The following is a 13,230-nucleotide window of genomic DNA, read 5'->3' on the forward strand; positions in this document are numbered from 1 at the left end:
AGTGGGAACACCAGTGCAAGATGGCAAGGCCCAGCTGCCAGACGGTAGCCGACGGCCACCGAGCCCGTTACTGTGCGCTTGCTTGACCCTGGGGGCCCAGGGATGGTTCCGGGAGGGCTTCGCAGGAGAGTAGGACTGGGGCTGGGGTGTAACGGCTTCCGCTCCCGTGTCTGCACAGGGCGGCAAACGCAGCGTCAGACGCGGGGGCCTCTGACGGCCATGACGCGTCTCCGGGCCTGGGTTCCATCTGCACTTTGGGAGATGGCTCACCTCCCCCCAGAGGGCAGCTCTGAGGAAGCTGCGGGCCCAGGCGGGTGCTTCCCGGGCCTGGACCCCCACGTGCTTCCCGCGTTCGGGTGACAGCTTGGGTCTGTCCTTGCAAGCAGGGTCGAACGTGGCCACCCCACCATGGGCCTCGGGCCGAGAAGTGGTCTTTGGGAGCCTGGTGATCCAGCCAGGCCACTCGTTTCGGTGCTCACCGGGGGCGTGCGGTTATTACATCAAGTCAATTAGAGCGCATACACGCCGGTCCTGCTGATTTGATTTAGAACTAACGAAAGCTCCAGCAATGGGCAATTACCAGGAACTTAATGGCCCTTTATACTCAGTGTAGCTTCCCTGGCACCTAATATACTGTGATGAATTACTCATTATGTGCAGTGTTGGAATAGCTTCTATAAAGATTAATAATTGGATAATCAATACAAAAATTCAATCTTGGGTGTTTTTCCACTCCAGGGTCAATATGCCCTAAAGAGCACGGGGCCTGTTTGCTGGCCTGAGCTGGGTGACCGCCCCCTCTAGCTCTGTGGTTTTCCACACTGAGAATTTCTGAGAGTAACTTACCAGCTCAGTTTTGAACACATTTTTCTTCCTGCGTCCTGTGATTTTTCTGTTCAGGTCTTTACAGAGTAAAGAAGCAGGCTCTGCTGCGGGTCAGAGTTCTCAGTACTCATGGGAACACCTCCTCCCCCCAAGGTGGGCTCGGGCTCATGCGACCACGAGCGCGGGACTGGCCCCAGGCAGCCCCCGCCCCAGTGGCCGGGAGAGCCGGGAGCGGGACGTGGCCGTCCCGGGCGGCCGGGAATAGGTGTCCTGGTGCGGAGGGCGTCTCTGGGGGTGGGCGGCAGGGAGGCGCAGAGGGTGCACACCCCGGCCGCTCGCTTTGCCGGGGGTGGGCCTGGCTGCTCAGCAGCTGCCCAGGGAGTAGGCCAGACGCCAGGCTGAGCAACAGTCCCCAGCTTCCCTGGGCTCCGGCTTCCCTCTGAGGGAGGTGGTGGTGTTTCGGATGCGCACAAGGTACGATGAGAACACAGTGGGTCCTGACGCAGGTCTGCGCCCCAGGCGAGCAGGACGGGCCACGCGGTGCCCTCACGACCCCGTAGCGGTTGGTGCCGAGGCCACGAGGACCCGGGTCCTGCACCCACCCGCAGGCACAGACGGCTGCTTGAGTGAGTCCCGCCTGACAGAATTACTCATGATTCTCTGGTAAGTGAGGATTGGCTTCAAACTCACAGTAACCGATGAGGTGTGGTTTCACTTCCCGCGAAGTCAGAAACAGGTGGGCTTGGGCCTTTCCTCCGCCCCCGTGGTGAACAGCCTCCCCTGACCAAAGCCCACAGCCGTCAGCGGTGCAGGGCGCCGGGCCTGGGCTTGCTGGTGGGCGGCCCGTGGGCCGTCATGTGGACGCTCCTGGTGCCCGACTAGGGCCGGTGCGGCTGCCTCCCCGCTGCCCACCATCCAGGAGCCGCTCGTTAGCGCCTTACGTTGAGGCCGTGGCGTCCCGTCCCCGGGCAGAGTGACAGGAGGCAGCAGCCTGACCAGCCCTTCACGGCGTCTCTCTCTCCAGTCCATTTCACAGTGTTATTTTTTAATTAAAGGGGGCTTTTTGGTCATTTACTTTTTCATTTCTGTTAACTCTGTGTGAATAGAAATGATATAATTTGGGGGAATGTGTTTTCCAGCAGCACAGAGAAGCCCTGGCAAACGCTGCTGGCTCAGTGATCCCATGAGCAGCCATGGAGTGAGTCCGGTGTGAGTACAAAAGTGGGCCAGGTGATAGGGGAGCTCACGCCCGCCGCACCCCCGCGGAACCCCCAGTCACGTGGCCGGCCCGGTCCCCACGGAGGCTGGAGTTTCCACACGGGCATTCGCATTATCTGGAGTATTCAGGCTAAATAAGGAAGCAAGCACTGAAGGCAGGAAAATTATTCTGTTTTAATGGCTGACAGTCCCGTGTGACAACAGTGCCCGCCAGTGCTAGCCCCACACGCAGTTGGGAGGGTCATGTTTTATTAAAACTGTGACTTGTTGTCATTCAGACTTCGCCATCCCAGTCCCTCCTTCCAAAAATAGCAGGCCCCGTGGCAGTGGCTTATTATGATTAAAAAGATAAAAATAAGTGAAGGCTGAAATGGGTCCAGGACACCCGAGGTAACACGGGAACTCACTTTTTAATGAAACTTGAGAGACGGCCTCATTTTCCACCGCCTCACAAAGCGTCTTTGAAAAAAGTCAGAAAAGTAAAACAGGACTTAGGTGATGTTGCAACTCTGCATTTTCAGAACTGCCGTGGTTGTGACAGTCCTGCAGAACGGCACCTGCTCTCGCCCGAGACCGCGCGGGGCCGGGACAGCGCGGGGCCGCATGGACCCCAGCCCGCGGCCCGTGCCTGGCCACGACGGAGGGCCCAGCCGTGCAGGACGTAGGATGGCAGACTTTGTGAGAAGTTAAAAGCCCACACGAGGGACAGCTCCAGCTTTCCCCAGCACCCACCTGTGCTTGGGGGGCACCAGAAGATCTTCTCTGCTCCCTCTTTTCCAAATTGTGGGTTTAATTGGGGCGCTTTCACTCCTTCCCACACCTGCCCTGACACTTTAAATAACTGAGGAGGTCTGGGCGTGTCTGTGCAGTGGTGCGCGTGTGAACGCTGTGGCCAGCAGGCCGCCCACTGCGTGGCTGACGCCCTCCGCACGGAAGGTCGCGGCCGTGAGGATCCGCACGCTCGTTAGGATTTGCGACGGGGGCGCCTGCATCCCAGAAGCACCGGCCGTCGTAAAGCTTCCGCGCAGCAGACACTACCTGGCCAGCGGTATTTCTGGCTCTACTACTGTCTGCCTAAATTATCGCCCTCTCAGGTTACGGCACTAACTTTAGCCAACGGTGTGTTTTCTGGGAAAGTTAGCAAATACATCTTAAAATTATCTTTTAGTTATAGGAATGGGAAAGAATGGTCTTCCTGTTTTGTTTTGCTGCTCGCAAAGCTATTTTGGCTTTCCCTTAAAAATAAAAATGTTTCTGATGAGTTGTTCCGTCTGAAGGACACGCAGTTTTCTGTCCCTTACAGGAAAGTTGAGTAAGCACGTAACAACCACTCTCATACATTTCTTTACGTGCGGTACTTAATTTGGCCGTGAGCTTCGAGTGAGCCCAAGGGAGGAGACGCAGCATGGAGGACCCACACCCAGAACTGAGTCCTGTGTGGATCCTTCAGGCCTGTTTGTTTTTCACGTGTCCTTGGTTTAAAGGACAACGATGGCTTTTGCAAAGTAGCTCTCCTCGTGAAAAAGCAACTGCGTACCCTGTCGTCAAACCCTGCTGGGCTCACTAGTATGCCAAGTACCAGAAGATGAACGTTGTGAATTCTCAACGATTCACGGGACAACTGTCTCCTCAGTAGAACTAACCTCGCTGTTGAAAAGGAGGAAGATGTTTTTAAAAAGTGTTTTGTGTAATCAAGTTAACAAGTGCCGACAACAATCAATATTTTTTTAAAAAGACACGAAAGTATTATTTGTGAGCATAGTCCTCATCCATCTTCACTGAACTTGTTTAAAGCAAAGATGACACCGCGTGGCTGGGGGCACGGTGCCCAGCTAGATTTCTTGCTCCCGAGGCCCCAGCTCAGCTCCGGGGAAAGTGGGCTCGATGTCTCTGTGAGCACCTGCGACCCCCGTGTCTCCCTCCCTGAAGCCCGGCACATGGGTCTCACGGGTCTGACGGGTTCCCGCCCCCCCCCCACACACACACAGTCCCAGGCCTGTGGGGCCAGGCAGGGGCAGCCCGGGGGCGTCAGAGCGAGTCTTGCGGTTGTGGTGCCCAGGTGACCCTTTGGGCTGTGTCGGGCTGTCGGAGCTCCGTGACGGGTGGGAGCGCGGCCCAGGGCTGCATGAGCCACGACCCTCCTACGCGGAGAGCTGTCTGCTGCTAGAAAGATCGCGCATGCATTGTAAGAAATACTGGAACTAAACACGGAGAAGTGACCCCGGCCCTCGGCACCGTCGTGCTCAGCGTGGCCGGAACCAGGCCTCCGCCCACAGGCCCGCAAGTCCATTCTTCCCACAGACAGGAAGCCAGAAGTGCACTGGGAAGTGCCAGTCCCGCAGGCGCACTGAATGGGCACATGCTGGGCGAGTCGGCACGTCCCCCTGCCGCACAGAAAACCAGCCTGGAGAGGCCGTCCCCGAGGACTGCTCAGCCCGCTGCTGCTGTGTGAGGACTGGAGACCCCCTGCCCTCTCTGGGACCGTCCTCAAAGAATAACAACAGCTCACCTCCCAGGTTTGGGAGGATCCCACACTCGGCACGTGGGAATCTAACCAGGATGTGGGTTTCTCCGTGTGAAATGCCTGCAGGGAACCCCGTCAGGGAGCTGAGAGGCATCTCGGCCAAGTCCCCGTTTTCACAGATGAGACCCTCAGGCTCCAGGCAGGCGCAGAGGCAGGGGGAGAGCAGATCCTCCAGAACCCCCGAGAGCCAGCACCCAGCGTGCGAGGGGCTCACGGCAGGCTTCCTAAGGGAAGGCCCCAGCCCAGTGCTGCTCGAGTCTCTGCCCCATCGGTGAAATGGCAGTTGCCCGAAGAGAACTGGTCTGAGCAAGTTAGATAATCGTGGGGTCACAAGGAGCTGTTGGCTTTGAGGGACCCCGTTCGTGGCCCAGGCTCCGCTGCATGACCGGAGGCCAAGGCAGCTGTAAAGCAGACACCACCTAGATGCTTTCTGTGTCATTTCTGTCACTTTTTAGGGATTGCTCTCCCTCCCAGACTCCATTTCTGTCTTAGCTCTGATCACACGGTGTCCTGTAGTTCTTCAGACCAAAGGGACACACTCAGTGTCAGGACCCCAGGTTTCCTTTCTAGTCCTGTGGCACTGTTATCATTTCCAAGCCCCTGTTATTTGAAGTTGAGAAGATGGACACAGCCTCCTGCTCCGGCCGCGACGAGCAAGCTGCCCGGTGAGCAGGAGAGGCATGTCGGCCGTGGGTGGCTGCACTGGGGTGGCGCATCTGAACACCAGATTTAAAACGGGTGGGGCCTGTGCGCGCAGGGTCCCAGCCTGGCCCAGGTGTGCAGCGCTGTGTCGAGGCCCCCAGGCCCCGGGCCGCGGAGTGTCGGGGCCCCCAGGCCCCGGGCCGCGGTGTGTCGGGGCCCCCAGGCCCCGGGCAGTGCCTGGAATCGTCGCACCGTGCCTCTGGGATTTCTGAACGACGCTTCCCTGTGGTGTGTCAGCAGACTTGTGGCTTTGATACCTGTCGGATAGAGTCGGGGGCGGTCAGTTCCACTTGCTGTTTGTTTCAGAGCAAAGGAAATGCTGATGTGCGGTGTTCGTTCTGACGATGCAGTGGAAAGTTGGTGACCGTGCAGATGCCGGGTGGTTCCTGGTTCCTCTGGTCGCTTGCCTCTTCTCCTCCTTTAAAAAAAAAAAAAAAAGATTTTCAAGGCACACAACGAGTACAGGAGAAATGAGTGAAAAACTAGGTGTTTTTAGCTCAAACAGAAGAGTGCCACGTTTGTGTGCATGGCACCAGTGGGGGTGTTTTAAGAGAAGTGTCCTGAAGAAGAAGGGACCGTGGCTCTGCCTTCGGCCCTCCCCCACCCCTGCATGCCTCGTTCTGAGTGCCGAGCGGCCCGGCGGGCACAGGGGGACCAGGGGCAGGGGCGGGGGCAGAGCGGAGGCCGGGCTGGGCAGAGGGGGCCTGAGGGCCACTGTGGCCTCCGCCGAGTTGGAAGTTCCGCTTCCAAACCCGCAACTGCGTTGTCTGCCTCCCCTCCTGGGACTGTCATGGGGGCCGCCACGGTGCGTGTGCGTGGGCAGCGGGGGGTGCCAAAGCGTGGGGCCAGCCAGCACCGTGCTCCTTCCTGACATTCTGATTCGAGATCCGTGGCTGCTTTCGGAAACCAGGAATCCCAAAATGTGGGGAAACGGGTTACGAGCGAGGCATCGAGAAGGAAAGCGTGTTAAGTGAGATTCGGACCCTCGATGCCCCTTCTGTCACGTTGTCTCACGAGAGTCGGACAGAAGCCCCCCAGGGGTAAACTGAGGCCATCTCACCACAGCGTGAGGTTTTAAGATCTGTTTTTTCAAAATGATGATGAAAAGGAAACTCGCTAGATGAAAGGACAATTTTACTTTAAAAAAGACCCTTCACTGATTAATTTGCAAACTTATTTATAAATAACCGCGAGGTCTGTGTGTGGTGGTGGGAAGATGCTAGTGACTGCGGACGGATAATGTGAGTGGAGGTGAGAATGTATGCCTGTGCTTTGTACAATTTAGATTTTAAATGGTAAAAAACACGAATTTTCTTTTCACTCAGTCCCAGTTCTGCACGTAGAGGTGGTTTGGGTGTGTGTGTGTCTGTGTGTGTCCCGCACACGTATCCCAGAGTAAAACAAGAATTCAGATTGCCGCAGAAGTTTTAGGAAAAAACAGTAGTTTCCACCTTGGGAGCACTTTAGAGAAAACTTAAATATAAGGGGAAAAACCTTTCTCATTGGGCTGAATTGTGGTGTAACAGCTCGCCACATCCTGTGCAGGGCCATCTGACACCAGGTCTCTGACAAGCTGTGAGGGTCACATGCTACCTGCAGTTCAAAATACTTGTACAGAGAAAAAACCCTTCGTGTCGGTGGAAAAGCTGAATAAGAAGATGGAAACTCTCAGCACAGAGAAGACACTGTAGGAAACCGTAGCAGAGAGAGGGCCGCCCCCAGAGTAACCGGCACACCCCCCGGGGGCGGCCCTGGACTCACGGGCACTCGGAACCGTGACCTCACGGAAGACAAGTAGGAGGCCGTGGCCCGGGCGAGGCCGGAGGCGACGGGACGCGGCGCTCCCATCCCTGCGCCCCGTGGCCTCCCCCCCGTGGCCAGGACACAGGCTGTCTTTGGGAGGGAGCGTGGCCGCGCGCCGGTCCTGGCCTCGGTGGTGCAGCCGTCCCTCCCGTCAGCGCTGCTGCCAGGCGCGGTCCCCAGGGGCCTGAGGGCAGGTCCGAGGGGCACTTGTGCTGAGGGGTCCGAGTCGTCGTGAGCCTGCTCGGCGGTGCCAGGCCTGGGCGCCGGCCGGCAGGGGACCTGCCGCTCCCCTCCAGCCCGCGGTGGCCGGGACACAGGCGGGGCCGGTGCGCCTCAGACCCACGACCCCTCCCGCCAGCCTGGGCGCGGCCGGGCGCCGGGACCGAGGGGCCACGACGCGCTCCGCCAGGTCGCCGGACCGCTCGGGACGCGCTGCGTGATTTCCCCTCTCCCACCCACCCCGGGCTCCCCCTTCAAGGTTCAGGTGACCCAGTGGGCAGTGAGGGGAAGCCCGCTTCTGATGCCGCTTCCCCTTTGCTGTGTCAGGCAGATGTTGTTTTCCCGTGCTCTGTAGGGCCCGGGTGACTAGAGGCTCCCGGCGGCTTTGCCGGAGCTTGCCTCCTGCTGGCCACCATGAATGCCCCTCGGCCCTGCCCACCTGCCCCCTGTTATTACCCCTCGGCCCTCCCCACCTGCCCCCTGTTATTACCCCTCGGCCCTCCCCACCTTCCCCGTCACTGTTACCCCTCAGCCCTCCCCACCTGCCCCCTGTTATTACCCCTCGGCCCTCCCCACCTGCCCCCTGTTATTACCCCTCGGCCCTCCCCACCTTCCCCTTTACTGTTACCCCTCAGCCCTCCCCACATTTCCCGATATCAATACCCCTGTGACTTCCCCATATTTTCCCTCATTACTAACCATTAGCCCCCACATTGCTGTTTTCGTCCCTCTGGCCCCCCACGCTTCCGTCACCATAGCCTCTCAGACGCTGTGACTTCCCCATCATTTTGCCCCTGAGAACTTCTCTGCCACCTGATCTCCGAGCTCACTAGAACCTCCATTGTCCTCAGCGGTGGAGGGAACAGCGAGACCCCGTTCAGTGTGTGTGATTGACGGGTCCAGCCCACCGCTCAGGACGTCCTGTCCAGGAGGCCCTGCCCGCACAAGGTGTCATGGCTTAGTGTCGCAGCCCCTGACCCAGGCCTGCCCATAGTGGTCAGACCCCCTTCCCACTGCGCCATCACAGGCTGGGCCCCGGTCCCAGACGTTACCACAGACGCCGCCAGACCTTCCACTCCGCCTGCGGTCGGGTTAGGAAGAGCTGCCGAGCCCTCAGCCCGGGTCAGTGTAGGAAGACACGACAACAGTGGCCCCGACAGCAACTTTTAAACCGCCCGGTGCCACACCAGTCAGCGACGAGCCTCTGCCAGCTGCCACCAGGGGGCTTGGCTTCCCGCACGTGGCTCCGTGCCAGTGAGGATGTCCAGCCTGCCCTGCGTGGTGCGGAGACATGTGGCCAGCAGGTGCGCCTTCTCGGCACCAAGGCAGGGCTCCAAGGAAGCTCCAGCTCGTCCCCTTTCTTTGTGCGAGTGCTCTCAATGTCACGCTGTTCTGCGAAACACACGCTGGACGTGCCTCCCCACACAAGTGAGGCGGGAGGCAGAGAAAGGGGCACTGTCAGTGGGGGTCCAGGCCCTCGTGCCCGTGCTACAGGGGCAGGCGGTGCCCAGGGCCTCTGGACCTCAGGCGGCCTCAGGGTCAAGTGACGGGGGAGGCCGTGTGGTCCAGGCCGAGGTGTGTGACCCGCTCTGCACGTGGAAGCGGGAGCACCTCGCCAGCTGCCTCCCCAGGTGCCCCGGCCGCGCACTTCCCAGGCTCTCGAGTGGGCCTCGCAAAGCAGGGAACCGCGTGCAGCCGGGGAGCCGCCCCCGGGACGCTCCAGGGACAGGCGGTGTCCTGAGAGCTGCTGTGAGCAGCTGCGCCTCATTAGCGGCTGGGAGGAGTCACTGGTCCCGGGGGAGCCACAGCCCCTCCGGTGTGTTGTGCCCGAAGGTCAGTGCCATCTTCAGAGAAGGTGTGGCTGCACGTCCGGTGGTCGTGCATCACATCCGTGTCCCCGGCAGATGTGTCCTTTGCAGGCACGCTGGCCCGGCGCCCGCTCTGGCCTGCTGTGCTCCTGGTGTTTGTGTTAAGTGACTCATCCCCCCTCCCCCGTAGGCGGTCCCCTTGCATCAGCGGGTGGGTCTGGGCGAAGTGTGGGACGCCGGCGCCCGGGGTCCAGGCCCAGGCTACACCTCTGGGAAGAGCGGGTGGCCAGGGCTTCTCAGTCAGGCGCCCGCCCGTGAAACCGGGCTTTGTTATCAGCAACCGTGACACAATTCCTGGCTCCCCAGCCCTGTTTTATTATTGTTATTCTCAACAATAGTGGGGGGTGTCAAAAGGGCATTTAGGGGAGGGGTGGGGGCGATGACAGGTGTGCCAGCTGCCGGCTGCAGGAAGCCGCCCTGGGACGCACCAGGGCCTTTGCAGAAACACGCAGAGTTTATCTGGGCGGCAGAGGGAAGCCGGGCAGTTCCGTGACGTGAGCGTGCGTTCCTCACTGCGCGGGTTCTCTTAGCAAAGTGGGCCGTGGGGACGCGTCCCCGGCCTGGGGGGCCGGTCGAGGGGTGGGGACAGGGTTGTTGTGCAGCTCGCTCACGATGGCCTTTGCCAGCTTCGCTCATTTCCTCCTCTGCTGCCAAAACCCACACGCTGATAGCGGACATGGACGAGGAAACAGAAATGAAGGAAGAGCCGCAAACAAAGGGCGGCCCGGGCCCCGCGGTTGGCCCTCCTCCCAGACGTGCTCTGTCCCCTGGTGGAGCCAGGAGAGGGGGTCCTCTGAGCGTTGACTTCGGGGGTGCCTCCTGGTGGAGACGCCAGCCACGCCCTCCTGCCACGGAGCCACCATCGCGGGCCGGTTCCAGGCTAGCGCGGGCACCCAGACCGCCGCGGCCCCTGGAGTCACGCAGCCGGGTCCTGGGCAGCGCGGCCAGCTCGGGGCACCCCGGGCCTGTGGTGGGGAGCAGGAGCAGCCTTCCTCCTGGGGGCGCCCGTACACGGGCTTCACGTGACTGGCCGAAAGCACCGCTGATGGGATTTCTTTTCTCACGGACGTTGCTGGACAGAGCGTGTTTCCCTAACCGTTTCTCCGTTGTGTTTTCTTGCAGTAAATGAGATAATCCGGAACGATCTCTCCAGCACCAACATCTGATCGTAGCTGGCAACATGGAACCCGCCCCGAAGCCGCGTGGTGTGGACTCGGCCGCTGACAGTTGAGCTCTGGCACCAGGACTTTGAGTGGACTGAGCAGCCCTGGTGCCGGCCAGACTCCGGCCTCGTGAAGATCTGCACTGTCCGCTCACGGAAGCTGCCCTTCGGCCGGGGGCGGGGGGCCCGGCCGCGCCTCATGTGTCAAGACTGAAGGGGGTGGCCTGTGAGAGCGCCCCTCACAGGGGGACTCCTGTGCTGGAAGTGCCTTATAACGCAGACCCCGGCATCGGGGCACCACGGGAGGGCGCCGAGTCTGCTGCCAGGAGGGTGTTTGTAGCAGCACAAGCTATGAAGACACTTCATCACGAGGCTTTTCTCTTGTATAAATTAGGAGAATACCGGCAGGCTAGGCCAGCATCGTGAGCAAAACCTCACACGTGCTTCCTGCCTTTTCTCAGCTTTCCTCGGGCTGCGGCGTACGATGTGTTGCCTTACTCAGTGCATTTTAGAGACGTTCTGTTTTGTCCTCGCTCTCATCCCCTCCTCCCTCCCCCGTGTTCCTGGAACCGTAGGATTGTTAATTGTAGCATGCTAAGGTTTTGTTTTTAATCTGGCTTTGGGCGTAGCGCAAGTAAGCTGATAGCACAAGGTAGGTTGCTGAACAAAAAAGAAGCCTGTCTGCCACACGCCGGATCTTGCATTTGCGTGTACGTACAGAGCTGGCACATATTTATGAACAAATAATAACGACAGAGGCAGTAACGTCCGGTCTTGCCCAGCGAGGGCTGCCGTGTAGGCAATAACCAGTATCTGTTCTGGAAGATGCATCTGAGACCGAACCTGGCTCTTCAGCCACGTGCTCTGGGCCCATCTCCCTCCGGGGCTTCGTCGTCTTGTGTGGTGCCGTCAGCCGAGCACTTGAGTCAGGAGAGGCGCGCTCCCAACACCTGTTTGCTGCCCAGCGGCACGTGGGGAAGCAGCTGTAAACCCCATGGCAGGAGGAGCGTGACGCATCTGTTCACTGCGAGGCCGTCCCTTCACAGAAGCCTCACGACTGCTTCCTCTCAGACAGGCAGCAAACACGTGTAACGTGCAGAGGCCGCAGCACGTTCTCTGGTCAGTTACTGTCACGTAGGTTAGTGTAAGCTTTACCGCTGCATTTGTACCACTAACAGCTTATTACACGTTATACTAGCAGCTCCACATAACCAAAAAGCATGGTCTAATTAAAACCTGGCTCACCTAATAACTGTGCCTTAGGAGTTCATGCCCCCTCATGGAACATGCCAGAATTGCACCCACCAGCGGAGGTCGTAAGTTATAACAGCGAAACATAAGGTGGCGGAGTAGCCCCTCCCTCAGAAACAGTGACGTTGAGACTGTTCTTCCGTGCGGTGACGTCTGATTTTTGTCTGACTCCCAGAAAGGTCGCAGCCCCGAAAGCCACGCCTGTAGCCTTCGCACGCAGCCGTCACGAGCGACGGTGTGGCCCCGCCTAGACGTGACCCTGCTTCCCGCAGGCTGCTGCCCCGCCGCAGCCCAGACCGCAGCCCGCAGGTAGCGCCCCAGGGCCCGCATGAAACACTTCTCGGTCGGCCGCGTCCGAGGAAAAGGAAACGTGTGGTGTTCGCGTCAGCGGTCTGTACTTAGGAAATAGATCCAATAAAGCAATATTTTTTTGCTGGACAATCTTAGTCTGCCGGTGATCATTACATGCGCGACGGTGCTACCTGGCTCTCGGGCCTCCCGCGGTACCTCCGTGCTCCTGTGCCGCCTGCACACGGGAGGCGGCCGCGGGGACAGGGGCTTGCGCTGGAGGCAAGCACTTCTGCTCCAGAGAGTAACCGGGCGAGGCCGCGGCCACGCACACCCTCGCGTGCAGTGTGGCTGTCGTGTGGGCAAGACAGCGCGTGGCCGCGGACCTGTCGCTCCTTCTGCTGCTTCCGTCCCGCGCCCCAGCCCCCCCCAACCCCACTACAGCCTCAGGTGGGAGACGCTGTCTAGTTGTTCATAAAACCAGCATGAGACCCGGCACTGCCCCGGCGCTTACCGTGCTGAATTGTCACAGTGCTTTGCTTTTAGGACTTTGTAAAATGCAAGATTTCCTGTATCTTTTGCTGAGATGAGGCAGAGTATTAGAGAAATTTCCATCGCTTAGCGAGCGTGGTTGGCAAGCAGCCGCCCCAGCGGGCCTACGAGGGGCGTGTGGGGACTGGGGCCCATAGGGGGCCCATCACAGGCCAGGAGCCCCAGCCCGCTGGGCGCGGAGGGGATTGGGAGTGCCAGCCACCGCCCGGAGAGCAGACTCACGGGGCCCCAGAGCCGGGCTTGCCTCCCTGAAGAATGTCCTGGACGCTATTCATTTCAAAGCAAGTTTTTATAAACCTGTCACTGCCCCCTTCCCAACCATAAGATTTTTTTTAAACAATATTTTTTTTAACTTTTTAAAATTTTTTATTTATTTCTGAGAGAGATAGAGATAGCATGAGCAGGGGAGGGTCAGAGACAGAGGGAGACACAGAATCCAAAACAGGCTCCGGGCTCTGAGCTGTCAGCACAGAGCCCAACGTGGGGCTCGAACCCATGAACCGTGAGATCATGACCTGAGCCGAAGTCAGACGCTTAACCGACTAAGCCACCCAGGCGCCCCCCAGCCATAGGATTTTATATTCCAGACACAAAAATACAAATCCAGGAAATAACAGACGGTTTGTGCCAAAAAGGTGGTGTTTCTGTGAACACCCGTTGACTTAGTTTTGTCTCTTTTCGGTCGATTTTGTGCAGTGAGGGGAGCGTGCCGCGGGCGTGCCTCTCGCAGGGCGCTGATGTGTTTTGCCCTCACGCCCCACGCCGGCCGGGCCCCTGGAGCATGGGGGCCGTATGCCTGCCAGCCGCTCCCCTCTCAC

General features: G+C 59.2%; 1 protein-coding gene across 4 annotated transcripts in view; it reads left to right on the top strand.

Annotated features, from left to right (window-relative positions):
- Window positions 1–12,013, top strand: part of NFATC1 (nuclear factor of activated T cells 1) — a 100,902-nt gene extending 88,889 nt beyond the window's left edge. For all 4 annotated transcript variants that reach the window (XM_039245822.1, XM_039245823.1, XM_039245825.1 and 1 more), the window contains one exon: window positions 10,282–12,013. In XM_039245822.1, the coding sequence (XP_039101753.1) occupies window positions 10,282–10,325 (44 nt within the window). In that variant the 3' untranslated portion in view covers window positions 10,326–12,013. The remainder of the gene's footprint in view (window positions 1–10,281) is intronic.
- The last annotated feature ends 1,217 nt before the right edge of the window (window positions 12,014–13,230 follow it).

The sequence above is a fragment of the Hyaena hyaena genome, unplaced genomic scaffold (assembly GCF_003009895.1).
Source record: "Hyaena hyaena isolate Hyena2069 unplaced genomic scaffold, ASM300989v1 scaffold_267, whole genome shotgun sequence".
NCBI lineage: Eukaryota > Metazoa > Chordata > Mammalia > Carnivora > Hyaenidae > Hyaena > Hyaena hyaena.